The sequence below is a fragment of the Corapipo altera genome, unplaced genomic scaffold, assembly GCF_003945725.1.
Source record: "Corapipo altera isolate COAL_440 unplaced genomic scaffold, ASM394572v1 2b, whole genome shotgun sequence".
Taxonomy (NCBI): Eukaryota; Metazoa; Chordata; class Aves; order Passeriformes; family Pipridae; genus Corapipo; species Corapipo altera.
The window spans coordinates 20474399-20495406 of NW_020884874.1; the positions used below are offsets into that span (position 1 = coordinate 20474399).

General features: G+C 35.3%; 1 protein-coding gene across 3 annotated transcripts in view; it reads right to left on the bottom strand.

Moving 5' to 3' along the window:
* HBS1L (HBS1 like translational GTPase) overlaps positions 1-21008 on the bottom strand; it is a 60357-nt gene that overhangs the window by 32692 nt on the left and 6657 nt on the right. The window contains exon 4 of one of the 3 annotated variants that reach the window (XM_027669269.1): positions 20408-20602. In XM_027669269.1, coding sequence (XP_027525070.1) covers positions 20408-20602 — 195 coding nt within the window. Of the gene's footprint in view, positions 1-1006; positions 1027-19753; positions 19775-20407; positions 20603-21008 lie in introns of those variants that run through there. The other 2 variants (XM_027669284.1, XM_027669276.1) reach the window with 2 other exon arrangements.

Here is a 21008-nt window from a genome sequence, read left to right on the forward strand (position 1 = left end):
CATAAATGAAATCCTTCAAGTGATCTTTTCACATTCTGAAAACCCGCTCAATTTGGCCTTAGAAAATTTTGCACACACTCTTACGGTTGAAGTTTTAAAATCTAAATCCCAGAAATACTTCATCAACCTTCAATATGTAGCTACTGTGACTAATTTTGTCCAGGCTGGACATGATTGCATCACCTGAGTGAAAAGTCTGCTACTCCTGTCATCTCCATAGTTTCCTTCCACATAAACAAACTGGTATAAATTTGCCTTGGATAAATCACAAAAATAAACAAAACTGGGGGGCAAGAGAAGAAAAACAACCATATGGTGAGCATTGGCAAGCAGCAATACACACAGACTATCAAGGACACACAAGGATTTCAAGAATGAAAATCAATAAAGCAGAGAACTTGCAATGAGAGCTACAATGACAATAAAAAAAAAAAAGACAATATTAGTGAACAACCTAACTTGGGAAAAAACTGTATGTAAAGAGAGGGAGAAAGTAAGAGGCCACATAGTGAAAAGTTACATGCAGAGCTAAACATGAACAAAGGAAACAAAAGGAGATCAGAACTGAAAGCGAATGCAAATTATGACTGGAAAAGAGCAAACATGGAAAATAATAATGGCTAATGATTGGAAAATAGGTAGGAAACTGGGAATGGCTAGATAAGGAGCTTAAAATTACAAAGTAGAGAAAATGGAACTGCAATAACAAATTTGGAATGACATGGTGAAATATTGTGTTTAAGACACAAAGAGGAATTCAATAAAAAAAAACTTGAACATGACTTAATAAGTTAGAGGGTAAGAAGGACACAGATACTGACATTAGATCAGGCTGAAGTGGATGGGGTGGAATGTGTTATAACAAGGCAACACATTTTCTTCCTGCCTGAAACATTTCTGGAGCCTCACCATGTCTCTTGCCATCAATACTTTGTCCCCACCTGAAGACGAATGATACAGAAGAATACAGCACTCAGTTACTGTTGTGTGCTCTTGGTCTTCTTACCTGAAACAAACACCTTCCTATGGACATTTTCTGGCCATCAGGACTTATTCAAATTACGCATAGTCAAACCTGCAAGTAGCACAAAATTAATTTCACCTGTCAAAAGCTACTTTTTCTCTGTGACTCCTTACTGCAATCATTCCACCGAATGGTGTACATTTAATTTAGAATATCTAGTGCTGCCACAGAAACCCAATGTTTCACAGAACGGTGTATATATACATATAATATAAATTTTTATATAAAAAGATTTTGCTGATCTCTATTGCAGCTGTTTTCACAACTTAAACTCACATCTCTCAATATTTGGATGCTTAATAGGGCACGTATGTTTTTATGAAATTATGTTTAAGCAACACACGACAACAAAGGGATGCATAGACCAGTTCTGTATTTAGACCATTGATAGGGTCTTTCCAGAAACATAGATAATTGGTCTGGTTTACATTCACAGTTAGTCTACTAGAGGAAAGAAAGGCACTGTCATTATAGTAAAACTCTAAAGATTTCCAGTTTCACTAAACCACCACCTCCCATGTAAAAGATCGGAGACCTGATGTACAGAAAGACGGAGTGGAGGGGTGGTGACTGTTTTCTTCTAGAGATTACCCAAACATCAGCTGTCTCCTTTCAATGTTTCTAATACGTAAATGCTTAAAGGCCCAATAGGAATTCACAACAATCAAAACAGTGACTTTCTCATCCATCAAGTTTTTCAAAACAGTGTCCCTGTGGTATTTCTCACGCTACTGCTCACAGTTAAATGGACTAAAATCCAGTCCTTCACATAATTGTAACTCAGCACAACTCATCCTGTAACTACTGAAACCTTATTGTGGGAGGTGTATTGCTTCGCACTCTAGCAATGCCAACAATACCCCTTCTAAATCTATAACTGAAGGTAAAACCTCCTGTAAAATTTTATTACACTTTTGCAGTTGTTCTGTTACAGCACCTTCACTCTCCCCCACATACACAACCATAAGTCGTTGGTTGTGTTTCCTAACTCAACGAATTTTTCTTAAATGACTGTGAATTTTCTTTCACTGAGATTTAGAAAAAGTTCGGTCTGATATTTCTGAAGTGCAACTTCCTACCATAAATGGTCACATAAAAAGCAGAGTCAGCACAATGGGGAAGATAACCCTAAAAAGATATCCCCTTTACCCAGTCATTTAATTGACCAGAATACAGAGTCCATGCAAATTACCAGAATTTCTGTTAAAAACTTGGACCAAAATGAGTATGTAAAACTGAAAGTACAATATGTACATTCTATTACAATTATATCGAATTTCCAAAAATAACAGACAGCAATTTCAGGTCGAATTCTTAACTAAAGCTCTAATGCCAGAGGATGGTGCTATTTGCCTGCACATCATCCAAGTAATTCAGAAACAACATCATGCCTTTTACACGTTGACGCAATTACATTCCTGTTGACTGTATTGAGGAGCACAAGGCATTTTACAAAAGAAAGCTTTCCTGATCTACGACTTCTGTTTATGCACCAAAATCACTTCAGTATGAAACAGAAGTTTAAATATAAGAACTGTGAATATGAAAAACATATCAAACTGACAGTATTTAAATAGTAAAATCATCTTGCATTTGTTCAACTTTTCCATAACCATTCTGCAAATTTGCTCCAGAAACTTAACAAGGTGGCCTTTTAAAGGTGCAGAAGAAAAAAAATGTATTTATTAATCACATATGATTAAGAATGTTGAAGCCACAAATATTTTTAGTATTTTTAAGTCCCAGAAAAGTGTATTTTGCAAAATTTTAGTGTAGTGAGAACTTCTAGGTAAGACTAGCTAAAACTTTACTAAATTCAAATTTAGGTTCTCTGAATTCCCAACTCTCCCACTCTGCTGGTGACATTACAATCATACTAGATTCTGATCAGGCCAGAGAGCTGACATATCTGTGGGAGAATTAATCAATTTTTGTCTTAAAATTCAGTCAAATTTCAAAGTCTTCACTTGTCCATGCATCCTCTCTGCAAAGCTAGTCCTGTATAAGAAAAATAGATCCTCTCAATGCCCTTCCATGGTTTCAGGGGCATTTCAGTGAAAATTGCAATCTCACAGCATAAGCTGCATTTCAGAGTGGAAGATTTGTGGCTTCAGAGCACCAAAAACCTAATCATATATCAGCTGTTGAAAAAAGCAGCTCAGGGGCTTTTGTAAGATGTGATTTTAAAGAATCAAATGTGTTCAGATTGAGTATGGTTTAAAAGAAAGAAAAAAAAAAAAAGAAGGTCCAGCAGTACAGCAATTACTGATAATACTAGATACACACAAACACCCCTCACTTACTGTAAATTGAATTCATGAGTACAAGTACTCACTAACTGAACTGACTTTTGCATTTCTGCTTGCAAGGATATGGTAATTAAATAGCAAATCCTCAGAAAGGTCCCCTTTTAGTTTGTGGGGGTTTTCCCTTAAGAAGACAAAAAAATAGACATACTCTAACTTACATATTTTACAAAAACTCAGCCAAATATTCCCATTTTGAAAGCTTTACCTATAATGAAGATGAAAGGAAATGACAGTATTTATTACAATTTCATTAAAGACGGAAGGAATGGTGGTATGGGACTGCCAACAGAAATGGAACCAGAAAGATGGAAATACATGATGTGGAACAGTTCAAGGGGTTTTACTTTGGTTGTTATAAAACTGACTTCTTGATCATCCTTGCCATGCTCACCATCTCCTACTCAACAGAGATGGAGACATCTTACCAAGTTAGGGCACTTCTCTGGGATCTAGTAAAACTAAGCACTAAAACAAAGTCCTCACTATAACTGACAGAAACTGTGGATGATATGTATATGATTCACACCACAGTAAATGTTCAGACTCTTGACATTTTTTGAGAGCTTTTTTTTTTCTTTGCACTTAGACAAGCCACAACCTTCCAATTAAAAAGCACTTCACTATAGACTATTAATCAGCTTTAGGTGTGAGTCTCAGCTCAAAACCAACCATCTTTGTGTTCACTATTTGCTCATATACAGAACTCAAAGATCTAGCTTGCATTTGTGCTAGAAATACTTCAATGCCAGTTAAATTCTACAGTCCATAGCCATAGCAGAGATTGGAACTCAAGAAGCATCGTTTCAGGACACTGCACTGCTTTCGTTAAGGCAGAAAACGGTTACTGAAGAAAAAGATACTAAGGTACAAGGATGAATAAAGTTACAGAACTTTTTCTTCTGAAACATAAATAAGACTCTAAATATTCATAGCATAAAAGCAACATACCAAAGAGTATTACAACTCTCCACACTGAAAACTACAATTACATAAAAGAACACAAACAAAAAACCCATTGCTGACAAAAAAACACTCTAATACAGTGAAAACAAGTGGGCAATTTCAAATCTCAAAACAGAAATCATTAAAAGATATTATTATTTTGACCAAATAAATTAGACACAGTCATTTCCTAAACTGTCACAGAACAATGTTTAGTGTTTGTGTTTCTTGATCTTGAGCAATTTTAATAAATTGAGGAAACTGACAAGAAAAAAGATCATTACCCAGAATGGAAATGATGCTGGAAGGCAAGCTCCAATGAGAATGAAACCAGTAAGACACAAGACTAACATTCTAACAAGCTTGCCTGCTCTGCAGAAAAAATTGCGTTTTAGGCAAGGCCTCCAGCGCAACACCTTTTACTCTGGAAGGAAAAAAAAAATAAAACCCAACAACTTCAAAAGGAACAAGAATAAGAAGTGAAATAGGAACTACCATGTTACACCTAATAGATGCTCTCACTTTTTAAGGTAATCAATCAGAACAGGGTCTGCCCATGTGCTCCCAAGACAACGGGAATTTTCTTCAGAGTAAGTATTTGTAGCTGTGCACATAAAGACTTCATGTAAGATAAGCAGCTAACTACTGTAAATAAAATTTGTAAAGAAAACAGCTCACATGAACTAATAATACAGCTGAATGATGGAAACAGCACCTCTGACAGGTGACGAGTCCCAGTACAGAAGAACTCCCAGACCTAGGAGATGATAAGCCCCTAATAACCAGAGCTGTAATCGAAGATGGAGGATAGAGTAGGAGAGATGGTATTTACAGTTTTACAACACAGAATAGCTCAAAGGTACTGTTAATTTGAAAATCCTACCTCTTTTGGTATTCCAACTACTCTCTTAATAACCAAAACTTAAGCAGATACTGAAAATGTATAACCTTGTAAAAAGTTAAATGATACATAACTGAGTTTATTTTAAAAAAACTGTGAATCTTTAACAGTTAAATACATGCCACCTGAACAATTACTCTGAAGAGAAAAATGTTAAAGGTTCAGTTTCTTACCAATCAGAAAGAATAAATGCTAAAAGGACAAACTGAAAACAAAAGGCATTAAAAATACATTGTTCTTTCTACATGTAAATTAAGTTAAACATTTCACACAATCTGTTCAAAGGAAATATGATGAGTGAACATACACCTTTTAGAATACTTGTTTTACTAGGACTGAATGTAAAATAATGAAGCAAAACATAGACAATGAACAAAACCAAGCAAAATAATTAACAAGGTGCTGTTTTTCCTTTGTATTTTTTCCTCCAAATTAGAGACTAATACTGATAAACCTGCTCTTCCCCTCCTTAACTGTTCCAAGATTTCAGATTAAGGGGTGATGTTTTACGCTATTACTTCAATTTTGCGTTATTTCTCAACAACAAAATATGAAGTTGGTATAAAAAAAATAAGTAACTGCAGGATCACAGTTCTTCAATAGAAATTTCAGAAATGTTAATTAAAGTTTTAACACTTTTTCTTATATCAAAGATAGTTTTAAAAAAATTAGATTTATAAATTATTTCTATGTAGATGGGACAGTTAAAGTACTCTGGAGGCATTCAATTTTAAAAATACAACACCAGGAGAAAACACTTAAGATTTCCTCCTTCTAGCTGAATTTTGTTTTCAGTGTTCTTACAGCATGAAACCAAAGGTTGTAGGTGCACCATCAAGTGTTTCTACAATATGCTCACAACCTATAATTCAATACTAAAGATTACACTTTACAATGTGCTATTATTTAGCAGGGTGCTCTCCCTACTTTTTATAATAGATATCACTTAAAATCAGAACATACTCCCATCATCATCCAGTCTTACTCCCCTCCTTAATGCTATTTTCCACTCACAGGAGAACATCAGAAGAGAAACAAAGGGAAATGAGGCTTCAAGTCCAGTCACTACTAGTTTTTGGTACTATGTCCTTAACAACGGGGTACATGAAGATGTGTTATCCACATGTGACTGTTCTCTGTGGGAAGAGACCTTGACTGGTCATAATTATTCTAGTGAACCAGCATTTTATTCTACCTTGCTACTGGCATTCGAAGCTCAGTTTTTCTGATATAATTAGCTACATCACCACTATCAGCTCTTGCTGGCAGACTTTCCAGATATTCCTGTGCCGTAAAGGATCTTTTTCTGCATGCACCTCCCAAATTCGAGCAACTCCTGCCATTTGGAAAGAAAGACTGCAATCTCAGTTTTGTTCTCAGTGCTATACAGATGAAAGTTCAATAAATCACACACAAACCTACTCAACAGCAGCTATCTTTAGCAAAAGACAAGCAATAACTAAATACATCTATAGGAGAGGATGACCATATTCTCAAAGCACAGACTGAGACAGAAACTGGTAGATCACACCATTTGAAACTACTAAGGCATACTTTACTGTCACATAAGTTTATTCTAGTTCATTCTTGTGAAATTTTCTGGTTTTCTTCACTGTAATAGCAACAGGCTTCCTTCAACATCTACTTTTAGTGCTTCCTTTAATTCTAATGGAAGGCCCATTTCCTAAATAAACAGAATTAGTTTGCAACTCTGTCATCTTGTCCTGTTCATAAATACAGCACACTTGAGGAAAGGTAAAAATTAAGAGCAAGTAATTGTTACTAAAAATACAAAGATATAGAAAAGCTTTAGCATTCTTTCTTATTTAAATATCCTAGTGGCAACACATTTAGAGACAAAGAATATTTGAATGTTAGGTGAGAAACTGCTACAGATCTCTGAATCTAACTTGCAAAACAAACTCAAGCTGCATCAATGCAGTACGCTGATCAAACCTTCTTTAGGTTATCCGCAGTCCAGAACTGCCACAGTATTAAAAACAACGTACTAGCAGGAAAAAAAAACCCATACCAAATAAAAACACCTGAAAACAAGTTCACACAACTATTACTACAATTTTAGAGACAAATTTTAAGCTATCTGAAAAGCCACAAAGACAGTTTTCTAGGACCACCACTGTGCATCACACTGTTTGTGTGAACACTTAGTTACAACAGATTATATACCAGAAAGACATAATTCCCTAAGGAACACATTATGGATGCTACCATCAACAATGGACATTACTAGGGACTTAGTCAATCTACCACTAATTTGATGATTAGGCTGACAATAGGGCTTTCCGTAGCTAATTGATACAAAATCCTAGAATCAAGCTCTAACTGTATTTACCAGGGAAATCATTGCAAGGAAAAGTGCAGATACTGGCCAAGCTGAAGTAAGTAAGGTATAAGTAAGCCACTTGACACACACAGCAGCACACATCTGAGAAGCACAAAATACATTTTAAAAAAACTATTTGTTCTGCACTAAAAAATCAGGAAAAGTTTATAAAAAATGGCACCACCCTTCAGTAGAAGAAATGTATTCACATACATAGTTCGGTTTTCCCTTTCTAATTGCAGCATGTTTTACAATATCTGCATTATTTATCTACACTTGAAATAATTATACATATTATCATTCTGAAAACTTATTTATTCCACATTTTCCTATTAATTCATCTGGCAACAGCCAAATTTATCTAATTCAAGTGTTATCAAAGATGAACTTGTTTAATTAAGTCTAGAAAAAATGGAGACCAAACATGACCATAATCTAAATAAAGGAGACCTCTATTTTGGAAAATAACAAATAGATGTGATGCGAAACATAAGACTGGAGGCTCTATTCTTCATTGCCAAAATAATTCAAAGACACAAACTGTGTCTTTGAATTTATAAGAAGTTGATTTATAAGAAGCTGCACATCTGAGTTTAGGAGAAAAATTGAATACAATAAAATATAACCTATAGTTTTAAATAAGCTTTGTACAATTTATCAGATGCAGAACGCCAGAACAATTTCATTTGCCAGTCTGAAGCAGTGCATTTCACCCTATCATGACTTCAGAAGGGAACTTGCAGGACTCGAGTTCATTGCTTAATGTTTTTCTCTACACTTCACATTTACAGTAACACCCTTAGGCACACAGATTGCATCCACAACCCTGTAACAGTTTGTTTCCATACGTTATCAGAAAAATAGCTTTGAGTAGCACCTCACCTCCTTTTTTCAACTTAAGCACAGCACTTGGTGTATACACAGTTACACCATCTTGCCTAGTGGACAAGCGAAGTTAGTCATTTTCCTGTTTATGTGGGTCAGCAATAGGGAAGAGGAAAACATGAAAAATAGGAAAATGTGATTCTAAAACCACAAAATGTGCTAACAAGGGCTTGAACAAGGAGTAACCAAAATAACATCAACTCATATTTTGGAATTAATTAGATATAAAATTTCCACTTAGGGTAAGCTTTTATATGCAGTAAAAATATGGAAAAAGAACTGAAGCAACAACCAGCCAAAGCTCTTCCATGTCTTTGCCAATAGGGCATTACAACTTCTGCAGACAGATATTTTCCATAACTACATTACCTAGTTTTCCAAGCTTTTGGCATTTTAAGCATGAATTTCTACTTTCTTATAGAGATTCTGACAGTAGGCTCATGAGTTTTAATTTTAATGGCCATTTCAATCACAAGTATAACAGAAGGGAGAAGCCTGGTACTTCATGCATTTGTAACTGTCCACTCTTGAAGACCAAAATGCTAGCTTTATGAACAAACACAGAAGCTGAGACGATGGAAAATGGGTAATGTTTTGTCACCCAAGAACAAAACAGTTGAGCTGTAACTAGAGACACACAAGCATTAGGTGGGTGGCATTTCTGTTGATATTTATGTGCCATAATACACTACACTATGCAACTAATATGCTTTATAACAATACTGAATCATACAGAAAATTGCAGAAACACATCCAGAAGACAGTACAAAGTATGTATTGATAACACCAATTTTCTAGGGAAGGAAGTATTTGTAGTGAAAGACACCTAGCATAAGCAGACATTGTGAAGTAATTTTGTATTTTAAGCTTGAATTTTTATACCTTCCTGGCTTTTACTTTTTAATTTAATTTCTGAATTTTCACACATTTCCTGTTAACATTCAAACTCCTTTTTATCAGTAAGTAATGTATTTTAAACTGTTCCTTTTGCTCCTGTTATTTTGGATTTGATATACCTATACTTCTAACGTTTAGGTGTCTTACCAGTTTCTAGAGCTGAAATGCATTACTTTTCAACTGCAAAATACTCGTGTGTCAGCCTTGTCAACAGCCCTGCTTTGAGTACTCAAGTGTAAACTTCAGGTGGGACTCACAATGTTTAAATTGATATACAATAGCACTACAGCACAAACGACTCATTCATCCTTAAGACTTAACAGGATTTTTAAAAAATGTGACTCCAACCTTCCTGATACTCCAGTAATCCCATCTGAGAACTTAGTAAATTCTTCACTTTACCTTCTAGAGACACTGAGAAAACCAACTGGTAGTTGATTTTGACCATGACCTAAAGGGACTGACATAGAAGGCCACTGTAGGAACTAGCAGAGCTACAGCTTCCCCAGGATCTGATTCTTCTGGAATGCCAAAGCTCTAAAAAGGACACAATCATTTTTAGTTTTATCTAAGTTCTCTTAGTTTCCAAGCAAAACACCCGATTTTCATACAGGATACAGTCAACTACAAAAATGATTGACTTTGTATTGGTTTACACTTCATCCTAACAAAAGTAAACCAAACTAGTGTTAGGAACATAAAGGATAACTCAGAAAAAGTCTGGAGTGTCACTTTTTCCAGTGTAGGTGTATAGTATGTATGAGGAGAATCTCAAAAAGATATCTCAAAGGATTTTGAAAAGCTTTTCATTGCTGGTGACACATTTTTCCCTGAAATAAGCCACTTCCTTTCTAAAACCCACACCGTACCTCAGTGTCAAGATTCAGTAACTTCTCAAAGTCTGTGTATATATTTTTCTTACCCAAAACACGGAAGTCTTACATTCTCATTTACTTTCCATGATTTAAGATATATCATGTCAGATTCAAACATTTCCATTGAGAAAAGAACATATCTTCTTTATCACAGACTGAATGCATGCCGTATCTGAGTACAATTAAGTACAGTGGGTCCTCATCACTGTAGCAGGCACCTGAGAACTGTCAAGTTACAGGAAAGTTAGCACAGCTAAGTGAAGTTGGGTACAAAAATTTCCTTTTGAGCTACCTATTTATAAATAATGTATTTTCAAATGAGCAAAAATCAAAGCATCAGAGCCTAGTATGATAAATGGAAGTAAAACCGGAGGGACTCTAAAGCTAATGAAAATATATTGTACATCGCCATTAAACTTCAGAATGTTTGCTCCTCCAGGATTTCTTTGGAATTAGGCCTACAAATAAAACCCATAATTATCAGGTTTTTTGTTGTTTTCTTTTTCATTTAAGACTCCCAACTTCACTTGTCCATAAACCGTAAAGCGGAAGTGATAGAAGTTATCTGTTAAAGCACAATAATTTGCATTCTGACACTTTGCACTAGGAAGTAACCACTATTAGTGTCTATCTGCAGCATAAATAGACAGAAGACAAATAAGTATTTCTCCACGGAAAGAGAAACACCCACCATTCTGAACCAAAACCAAACCCTGCTGCATTCAACTGAGTTAAAAGTAAAAGCTAATTACATCGTCACATTGTGGTGATGTTTGCATGATTTTTTCTTTTTTATTTGCTACTGGTGTGAAACAAAAATGAAAGAAGATACTTATACAAGAGAAGTAAGAAAAAGAATTTCAGAAAATGAAAAGAAACATTAACAAAATGCAAGCTAAGTACCTCTCAATTTTATTTGTGCCTTTTCTTCTAGAAATTGCCCACACTGTATTAAGTTACATCAAAAACCTGAATACATGCAGTATTAATAAAAATATAAATCAAAAATACATGACAGTGAAAAAATACCTGCTTCTCTATTAACAAAGTAGTAAAGCCCAATATCTAGAAAACTAGACTCAGGTGTGAGACTTGTGCTATATTCCTAGATTATCTGGCATATCATGAGTAAGGTTTTTCAGCTTCCTGTGCCTTACTTTCAATTCTGACTCTTCAGTATGAAGTTTGTTTCTTATTAAATATTTATAAAAACAGTCTTTTAAAAGCCATTTGCAGTGCTATTCCTGAGAAATTACCATAAAACAAAATAGCCAGTGCGACCACAAAGACAGCTCAACTCTAGATTCCTTGCTACCCCAACAACAATAAAACTAAACATGTTCAGTTCACAGTAGTTTTTATTTCCTGCAAGAACTGCACATTTACAGACATCTGACCTCCTTCTTGCTCAAGCATCACTAAAATCAAAAATCTTAGTGTCATAAAGTGGTTAACAATTCCGTTAATGGTGCCTGAAATGGAATAGAACCTTGCTCAGTCACCAGTATCTGTTTGTTCTGCAACACTAACACAGGCAAAAAGAAATGAAATTGTAGTTTAGCCAGAAAAAAAAACAAGTAGAAATGAAACGAAAATGCAGAGAATGCAGATCTTTTTGACTAAGAGGGTACCATTTTTACATAAATATTTTTTAGAAATGTGAATTTTAAGAAAGGTTTTTCAGAGAACCCATAAATATCAGCTACATATCATGAAACAAGTCTGCTTATCTTGACCATAGTGAGAGCAAACTTACTACAACCGTGTGTTTCAAATTACAATCTCTGAATATCACTAATCATACCAAAGTAAAGACACCTGAGAAATGCTACATATGTCAAGAACATATGCCACCAGATAAAAAAGAGAAGTCTATATTAAGACTTCATTCTTTCATGTTATGCACAAAAATATTCAAAATAGCCAATCAAAATATCAAAATAATGTCCATCTTCATCTAGCTATTGCCTCCAAACATTGACAAGATCACAGAATCACAGAATATGCTGAGTTGGAAGGGACCCACGAGGTTCATCAAGTCCAACCCTTAGCCCTGAACAGGACCATCTCCAAGAGTCACATCACGCACCCGAGAGCATTGTCCAAATGCGTCTCGAATTCTGTCAGGCTTGGAGCTGTGACCACTTCCCTGGGGAGCCTGTTCCAGTACCCAACCATCCTCTGGGTGAAGAACATTTTTCTAGCATCCAACCTAAACCTCCCCTAACATAACTTCAGGCCATTCCCTTGGGTCACCACAGAGAAGAGATCAGTGCCTGACCTTCCTCTTCCCCTCATGAGGAAGTTGTAGACTGCAATGAGGTCTCCCCTCAGTCTCTTCTTCTCCAGGCTCAACAGACCAAGTGACCTCAGCTGCTCCTCACATGGCTTCCCCTCAAGGCCCTTCACCATCATTGTTGCCCTCCTTTGGATGGTCTCTAAGAGCTGAATATCTTTCTTATATTGTGGTGCCCAAAACTGCACACAGTATTCAAGGTGAGGCCACACCAATGCAGAGCAGAGCAGGACAATCCCCTCCCTCGACTGGCTCGTGATGCTTTGCCTGATGCCCCTCAGGACACGGTTGGTCCTCCTGGCTGCCAGGGCACTGCTGACTCATATTCAACCTGACAAAGACCAGGACCCTCAGGTCTCTTTTTGTGGTACTGCTTTCCAGCATCTCATTCCCCAGTCTGTACGTACATCCAGGGTTACCCCATCCCAGGGAAAGAATATGTCACTTCCCCTTCCTGAACTTTATACAGTTGGTGATTGCCCAGTCTTCTAATTTGTCGAGGTCTCTGCAAAGCTGCCCTGCCTTCCAGGGAGTCAACAGCTCCTCCTAGTTTTGTATCATCTGCAAATTTGCTTAGTATTCCTTCTAGTCCTGCATCCAATTTATTTATGAAGATATCAAAGAGCACAGGATCTAAGATGGAGCCCTGTGGAACCCCACTAGTGACAGGTTGCCAGTCTGATGTCACCCCATTCACTGTTACCCTCTGTGCTCGACCTACGAGCCAATTGCTCACCCACCACACGATGTGTTTATCCAGCCGTGTGCTGGACATTTTGTCCAGAGGGATCCTGTGAGAGACAGTTTCAAAAGCTTTACTGACTGCCTTGTCTTTCAGGTATTTATCAATACCTCTGAAAGTAACCTTCTCCATAATTTTACCAGGTACTGAAGTGAGACTGACAGGCTTGTAGTTTTCAGCACTTCTTGAAAATCCAGACAATGTTCGTCAGCTTCCAGTCAGCTGGAACCTCACTGATGATGAGTAAATACTTCACAAGCAACTCTTCTCTAAAATCTCCATATTCTCATTATAAAAAGAGTAAAATAATTTTCACTACATTTTCATAAGTCTAATTCTTAAGAGATTGTTCAAGGGTTCTGTTATCTCTACAGACTACAACCATTTTACAGGTTCTAGTCATCTTCTGGTCATATTATTACCAGAAACTTGTAGGGCAACGGGTTATTTTCTAAAGGAATCCTACCAACAATAAGCATCCAAATCAATTATTTGACCAACAGACTACTGACACACCTCAGAAGTCACTGACAATTGTTTCTAATGGACCATTTTTAAGCACGCAACATAACGAATCCACAAACCAGATAAAGAACCCTTCCATGATGACGCTGACACTGGAAACCCATGAACCATTTCATACAGATTGTTCATCTCAACAATCACCTAAAATCACAAAGAGTAATTAGCTTTTACTTTTTGGTAAAATTATATACTTTAACAATCTACATAAATGAGCAACTGGCTGTATAATATAGCAATAATAGAACAGACCCATTCCCAATGAACTGCACTGAGATATCAATTTGGGAAGAAAAGAGACTGCCTCAATAAATAAATAAATTAATAAATAAATAAATAAAACACCATTGGCTTTGATTTTTGTTTCACCACATTGTTTTCTAGTGCAAAATAAACATACCAATTTCACAAAAAAAAAAGCTTCTCTTACTTCGTCAGAGAAAATCCACAGTCAAAATGGATTAAAACCACACACAGAAGTATAGATAATGACATTTCCTTATCATCTAATTAGTAGTCTGGACAGAGTGAATTGAACATCAAATCTACTTAAGAGTTTATCAGCTGTCTACACTTCACAGAAACAAAAAACCCCATGTAAGTTATCCATAAAAATTCAACTCAATTTCCAAAACCCCCTCCCCCCAAAAAACAGAGAAGCATCCCCTGTCAGCACTTTGGGAAGCTTGCTTTTACTGCATGAATTACAATGTGATGAAATGTTTGCATGAAATATTGATTCATAATCAATATTTGATACAAAAACATTTTAAACATTAGGGAAGTTGATATAAATAATTATGCGTATAACCCTAAACTACTACTACTATTACTTGTATAATGGAATTGTAATAAATTATATACCCTTCAAAATGACAAGCTGTATCTTCAAACAAATCTTTTGTACAGCTACTCATCCTTGCAGTAGCAGTAGTTGCTGTTTAACTTTTTGCATAAGTGCAGATTTTCAGAAATTGCTGACTACTGAAAAATGTTTTTTGAATGACATGATAAGATGAAATAGGGCAAAACACAAGATTGCAAAGACTACCTCACTGCACCAACTAGTCTCTAAGAAATGAGATTTTGAAATATAATTGTGCAATAGTTCCAGAAACCTAAGCAGCTTGCTGCATCTGAAACTTAAGATCTTGAGAACTGACCAAACAGATTTTGCCTTACTTTCTCCACAGGAATCTTCCATGCATCTTCCATGCCCATTCAGTCACAACTCTATTTCTATCAGGTAAGTTAATAAGAAATTGTAATTAAATCAGTCCTTTAGGAATATGCATTTTATTTACATACATAAAGCTACATCAGTTTTGTATTAAAAATATTTAGCAACCACTCAAAAATTATGCACAAAATAAATTTAATGTACAAAATGCCTTAGGAATATTCAGTCTGAATACCAGCAGTATGTCTATGTAGTTTAGTATTATCTTTTTCTCTTCATATGCAAACACAGACAAGTATCTTGCAATGTTAATATGTGAATTCCAAAACAACTAACACAATTAACTCATATTAAGCAAAGATACACAGTAGCTGCAAAACAAGGAGGGGAAAATTATATATATATATATATCAAGAAAATAAGCTCACTGTGTCACGCATTAAACAGGCTGATTTAGTTAACAAGAATTCTAACATTCATCAGGCACAAATCCTTCAGTGCAAAGGCCAAACACAGCCTTGTTATACAAAAATGCCACATACTATAATATCATGCAGTATTCTAAGACAATTAAACCTGTCCCTGACAGCATAAACGTGGTTCTCAGTAAAGGAATTAAGGAATAATTAGGGAAATTAATAAAATACCTGTTTCATTTAAAAAGCAAATACAGTGACATAATACCTTTTATTTAGAAAAACAAAATGATAAAACTGTCCAAGAATGAAAATAAATAATTTCTGCTACAAGTTATTTGGAATTCAGGTTTATCCACCACTTAGGCACCTTCTGCAGTGTTCAGCCTGTAGGTTTGTACTAATTCAAGGCTCACTTCAGGATTCAGGATTGCAAACTAAAGAAAAATCCCTCCCCTACTGCTTATACGCTGAACAGCATGTATGGCTCTTTCATGACCACTAACACTACAGTCAAATGCAAATGAAAAAGTAATTATATATGAAAATCTAGGTACCTAACAAGAGACAAAGTTGTTTACTAAGGTAGCAAATCCACAGTAAGATCTGTGATAAACATATAATGTTTTAGCCACCTGTTGAAACTTTAATCTGCATGAAAACTATGGCAAAACCAGCTCCAACTACTACACATTGCCCCCACTACTTGTACATACTTTCCAATGGGATGCATACAACATACATTTAGTTGTTCAGATCAGGCTCTAAAATCACTAAAATCTAAGAAGTTTTATGTAAATAAGGGCAGCCAGAGGAATGAGAGAACAGATGAAAACCAAAGAGAGAAGTTAGACAAGAATAAGAAAATATTTAGATGAAAAAGTGAAGAAATGAAAATTTAAAAAACCCACATGTATTACAAATCTCTACCAACATTAATTAGGGCCTCAAGAATACTTGGAACACAAGAAAGCAAAACCACCTAAAAACATACCAGGCATGACAATGCCAAACTTCGCACTAATGTTCTATGTTTAAAAATCAGAATTTCTATTCTAGAAAACACACAATCTGAACTTCATAAATTCTCCAGATAGGACCTTTTGCCTCAGTAGGAGTAAGAGACTTGGATTTTTAAGCAGGGGAAAGTTAACCTTTGGACTAACTACAGAGAAACAGACCACTGAAAAGCATTTCATATTATTCACACAGAAGTATTTGCTACTATGACTAATTAATAAAACTTCCAGTATTACTATCAACCAGGCTTCTACAGAAAGTCTTCAGAGGAAATCAATTATGCTCCCGCTAATGAACTTATCAGTGTACAACGGATTGTATTTTTTAATCCTCTAAGGCACTCAAAATAGGTTAGGATACAGACGGCTAGATTAACACACCAACTGGAACATAAACACTACAGCACTGTCATTATATAAAACTTTTATTAATAAGGGTAAGAAACATTCATTGCATTCATGAGGTCAAAGGTCACACTGCTCCTAAATGACAATTTCATCAACTAAACAAACAAGCAAAATATACAGACCATTAAATTTGTACCTGAGAGAACTGGAACATGTTTTATTTTTATTTAGAAACAGAACTGTAGTGCAACCTGAAGTCAAGAATAAACCTAAAGTTTTTGTCTTCTTTTTGATGTAACATGCTCAACAAAAATTAGATTAAAATTAGATGAAAGTTATATCTACTGTTTCATACTAGCTGCCAAGTTTAGCATGAATATGTGTATGGCAGTACATGAACAAACATATTTTTGTAGTTGCAGCAGTATCTTTATTGAACTTATTGCTGTTCAGAATTTAAAATAGTGACAATGACATTGGAAATATATTAGAAGTCATAATGTGTACTAAGAAGCAAGTTAAAACATATATACAGTTGCTAATTTGACCAACAGGGCACCAGAAAACATCCAGAATGTTCTGATTTGGATCTTTCACCTGAAGATTCAAAGCAACAGTAATGGGTGCAAACAGTAGAAGAGAATCTATTTCCATTTCTAAAGGAAGTTTTCTTCAAAACAGACAAGAGGCAGACACAAATAGCACTTATGCTTTGCCTGATTTTTTTTTCCATTGAGCAAAGACTCTCATGCTACAGTTGAAAGAACTGTAACTCCAATAGTCCTCCAAAAGACTTGAGAATAAACCATAGAATCATAGGGAAACTTCTCATGAAATAAATGCAGCATGTATTTATATACCTATAAAATTGCTGTTTTAACATTCTGAATATCATATTTGACAGCTGATTGGAGGGGGAGCACAACAATTTTCACTGCTTGTTCCCCTACAAATTTGGTCCTATCAAAAACTATACATGTCCTACCACAACCAGAACTGTCAAAACCTGAGGTCATTGAGGCTTTTAAAAACTTTCTGTTGTAATAGTTTCATCAGTATAAATATAGAAAGAGAATAATGACAGTGACTGGAAACATCAATTACAAGACTGACAGTTTAATAATATACCTTTATCAGAAAATCTAAACTTAAGAACATTTAATAAAACACTTGTAATATAAACTGAGGTTCCTGCTCCCCAAACTATACACCATATAGCAAAAGTAAATTACTTTACAAAATAATAATTCAGTGTTCTTCCCAATGAAGTGTATCTTCAACACCTAGAGATATTTCAAGAAGTCTAATGGTGTTCACAGAATTTTGTACATGCAATATCTATATACTAAAGTTCAAGGCTTTGCGAAAGTTAAAAATGTTAAACTATCAGTGAAAATTACGCAAAAATTAAGACATTCAGTGCAACAGTTTAAAAGTTCACATACAAATTTGCTACCAATCAGTAAGAACTGTAATATGTCAATCTAAAAAATAAAAAAAAAATCAATTCTGCATTATAAATAAGTCCTATATGATTTTTTTTTAATATAACGCAATATAAACAGTGAGACTTGGGTTTTCCTTATTACTGTCTTGTAAAAGCTTTTTTTTGGTTAGCTTTTACAATATCATCAGGAGATGCTGATTTGAAATCAAATGGTGTTATGGTTACTATGGGACCAGTTTCCTTGGGTTTTACATCTTGTACCTGTCTACTGTATAGGAAAGTTTTATGTACACCAACTGTGTGACGTTTATATCCTTTTGGAGGATAACGGAGGCACAAGGTTAAAGCAAAAGCTGAAGGTCTTGCACACAGCGCCTTCATCCATGAAAGGGACAAATCCTGCCTCTTAAGACCATGCCCTTTTTTTGTTTTTCTGTTTATTTTGGCAAAACCAGAACATCTTCCTTGTTTTTCTTTTACAAGTTTAGTTTCAGGGCTTAAGATACTTGACTGTCCTACCACATTTTGTTCTGTAGATACATCTTCACTTTTTACAAGGACACTCAAATCAATGCTGGTTCCTTGGGAAGGCCTGAATTCCATTACATTGTGCACGGGCAAGTCCATCCTTTGCTGAGTTTTATCTATTTCAATAGTCTCTGCTATTAAATCCGAGAGTGATAAATTCTCAACCTCCTTTACTGGAGAAACTTTAGAGAGGGCTAGAGAAGACAAAGATCCTGTCAGCTCTGGCATCCCAACTGAAATTTGGGGTTGACTTACTAGTTGTAATAATGACGAGGTTCCCAATTTCCTATCAGTGAGGCTTGCTGTTGACTGAGTGTACAGATCAGCCAAAGAGTAACAGTGGCTAGCACTGCTTTCCTGGTGCTCCTGAAGTAAGTCAGCCAATGAGGTACTTCCAGGTCTTAACACTGGCAAAGCAGCCATGTCTGAAGAGGGGCTTTCTTGTTTTCTACTTTGCACAAGCGAAGAAAAACTTTCGAGAAGTTCATTCTTTTTATTTACAGTATGACTGACTTCATTATCAAGACCCAATTTTCCTAAAGCACTTGTTAAACATGGAGGACTGCAAAAATTTGCATTACTACTACAATCAGAAGTATTTGGGGAAGCAAGAGGAATGTTGTCTTCAGGACTTAAAGAATCACAAACCACATTCTCCATCAGCAAGGATTTCAAGTCCTGTGTTTCCTTGCATTTCGAGGGGTTACTTCCTATGCTAAAGTAAACACTGTCAGGAACCGGACTTACTGCATTAGCACTTTCTGGTAGTTGCTTCTCTGCCTGTTTATTCAAAAGTTCACAAAGTGATCCTTTACACAAATCATCACTGAATGAAGATGACAGAACAAGTGAAGAGGATTTCAATCCTTTCCTTTCACATGAAGGTATATTGGATTTTTCAGCATTAAGGAGTACTTTGTCATTTGTAATATTCTTTAAAGAATAAAGAGCTGAGTCACTTTTGGCTGTCAAGTTTCCAAACCCAGGTTTGTTGGTGTTGCCAGTAAAATTTTCTACTGCACATAAGAAACTGTCTGCATCAACACACATTTCTGGACAACAATGTAAGTCTCCTTACCTTACAATAGCCAATAATTTTCAGATGGAAGTGCAATCACAACGAAATATCCAATTTTTTTAAAGTTGACAGCAGCAACAACAAAAAAAAAAAATCAAGAAACATGAAAAGGCATTTAATTACTAAGTGTTATCCAAAGGTAAGGAATGCTCTACAAGTAAATTACATGTATCTACTGAAATATCTAAGAAACTTTAAGCAAAGAATGCCAGTAAAGATTGCAAAGATTTAAGCACAAATCAAAATAAGAAAAGTTACTGTATAGAAACTATTAAAATAGGGAGGTATTGGGGATGGGAGATGTCAGTTCACCTAATAAATAATGGAAGCACATAAAATTTAAAGATGCTGTCCATCTTAAAGGGATACGTATTAATTCAGTCATCATATATTATAAATCAGAAATCTATCATGAACTGCAGCTGTTTGCAGTTTGCATTTAAACTGATGCTAAGGTGTTATTTTGACTTCCAGCTCAAGAAAAGCTACTGTTTCCTTTAAATGTTTTAGAATGCAGATATAGTAAGTTGATATTTTTTAATTTTCTAAGAAATTAATGTTGCAATAATAAGCGTCTTCAGTTTGTAAAGCCAAAATTAAACTGTAGATAGAAATTAAATCACCTTGAATGTAAACAATTAAACATAAGTATACCTTTTGTACTCTTTGCTAAATTCACAGCATCCTTATTCTTGGTCTTCACATTTTGCTTACTGCCTTGTGAAAGCACAAGATCCAAAGCCTTCTGTACATCAAATTTACTATCCAGTACTGCTTGCACCATTGCTTGTTCTGGTATGGACTCTGCCAAAATTTCTCTCATTTGATCAAGGCATGAATTAAGACGGGCTGAAAGAAACATAATACTGTTATAAGCTGCACAAAAATGTGTCTTAGATGGCCTAACCACTAGCACCACACCTCTAATAAGAAAATAGAAATTTATTACAGTAAGTTAAAACCTTTAGAAATTAATTTCAATCTCACTTACTGCCCTGATAAACTTTGTTTCCACACCCTGCAGAATATCTGACCTATTTCAGACATTGCTATAAGGAACATATCACTTACTACTATTTATTAATTTAGAAAGTCTCAGTATTGAAATATTTTGATGTTGTAAAATAACTACCTTAACTGCAGAGAAGAAATACAAATAATCACCTTAAAATTATCCAAATTAATTTAGTAAGTCAACGTGGAACCCCACTGAACAGCATATTTTAAGCATTTACAGATGCTACAATTAACACCT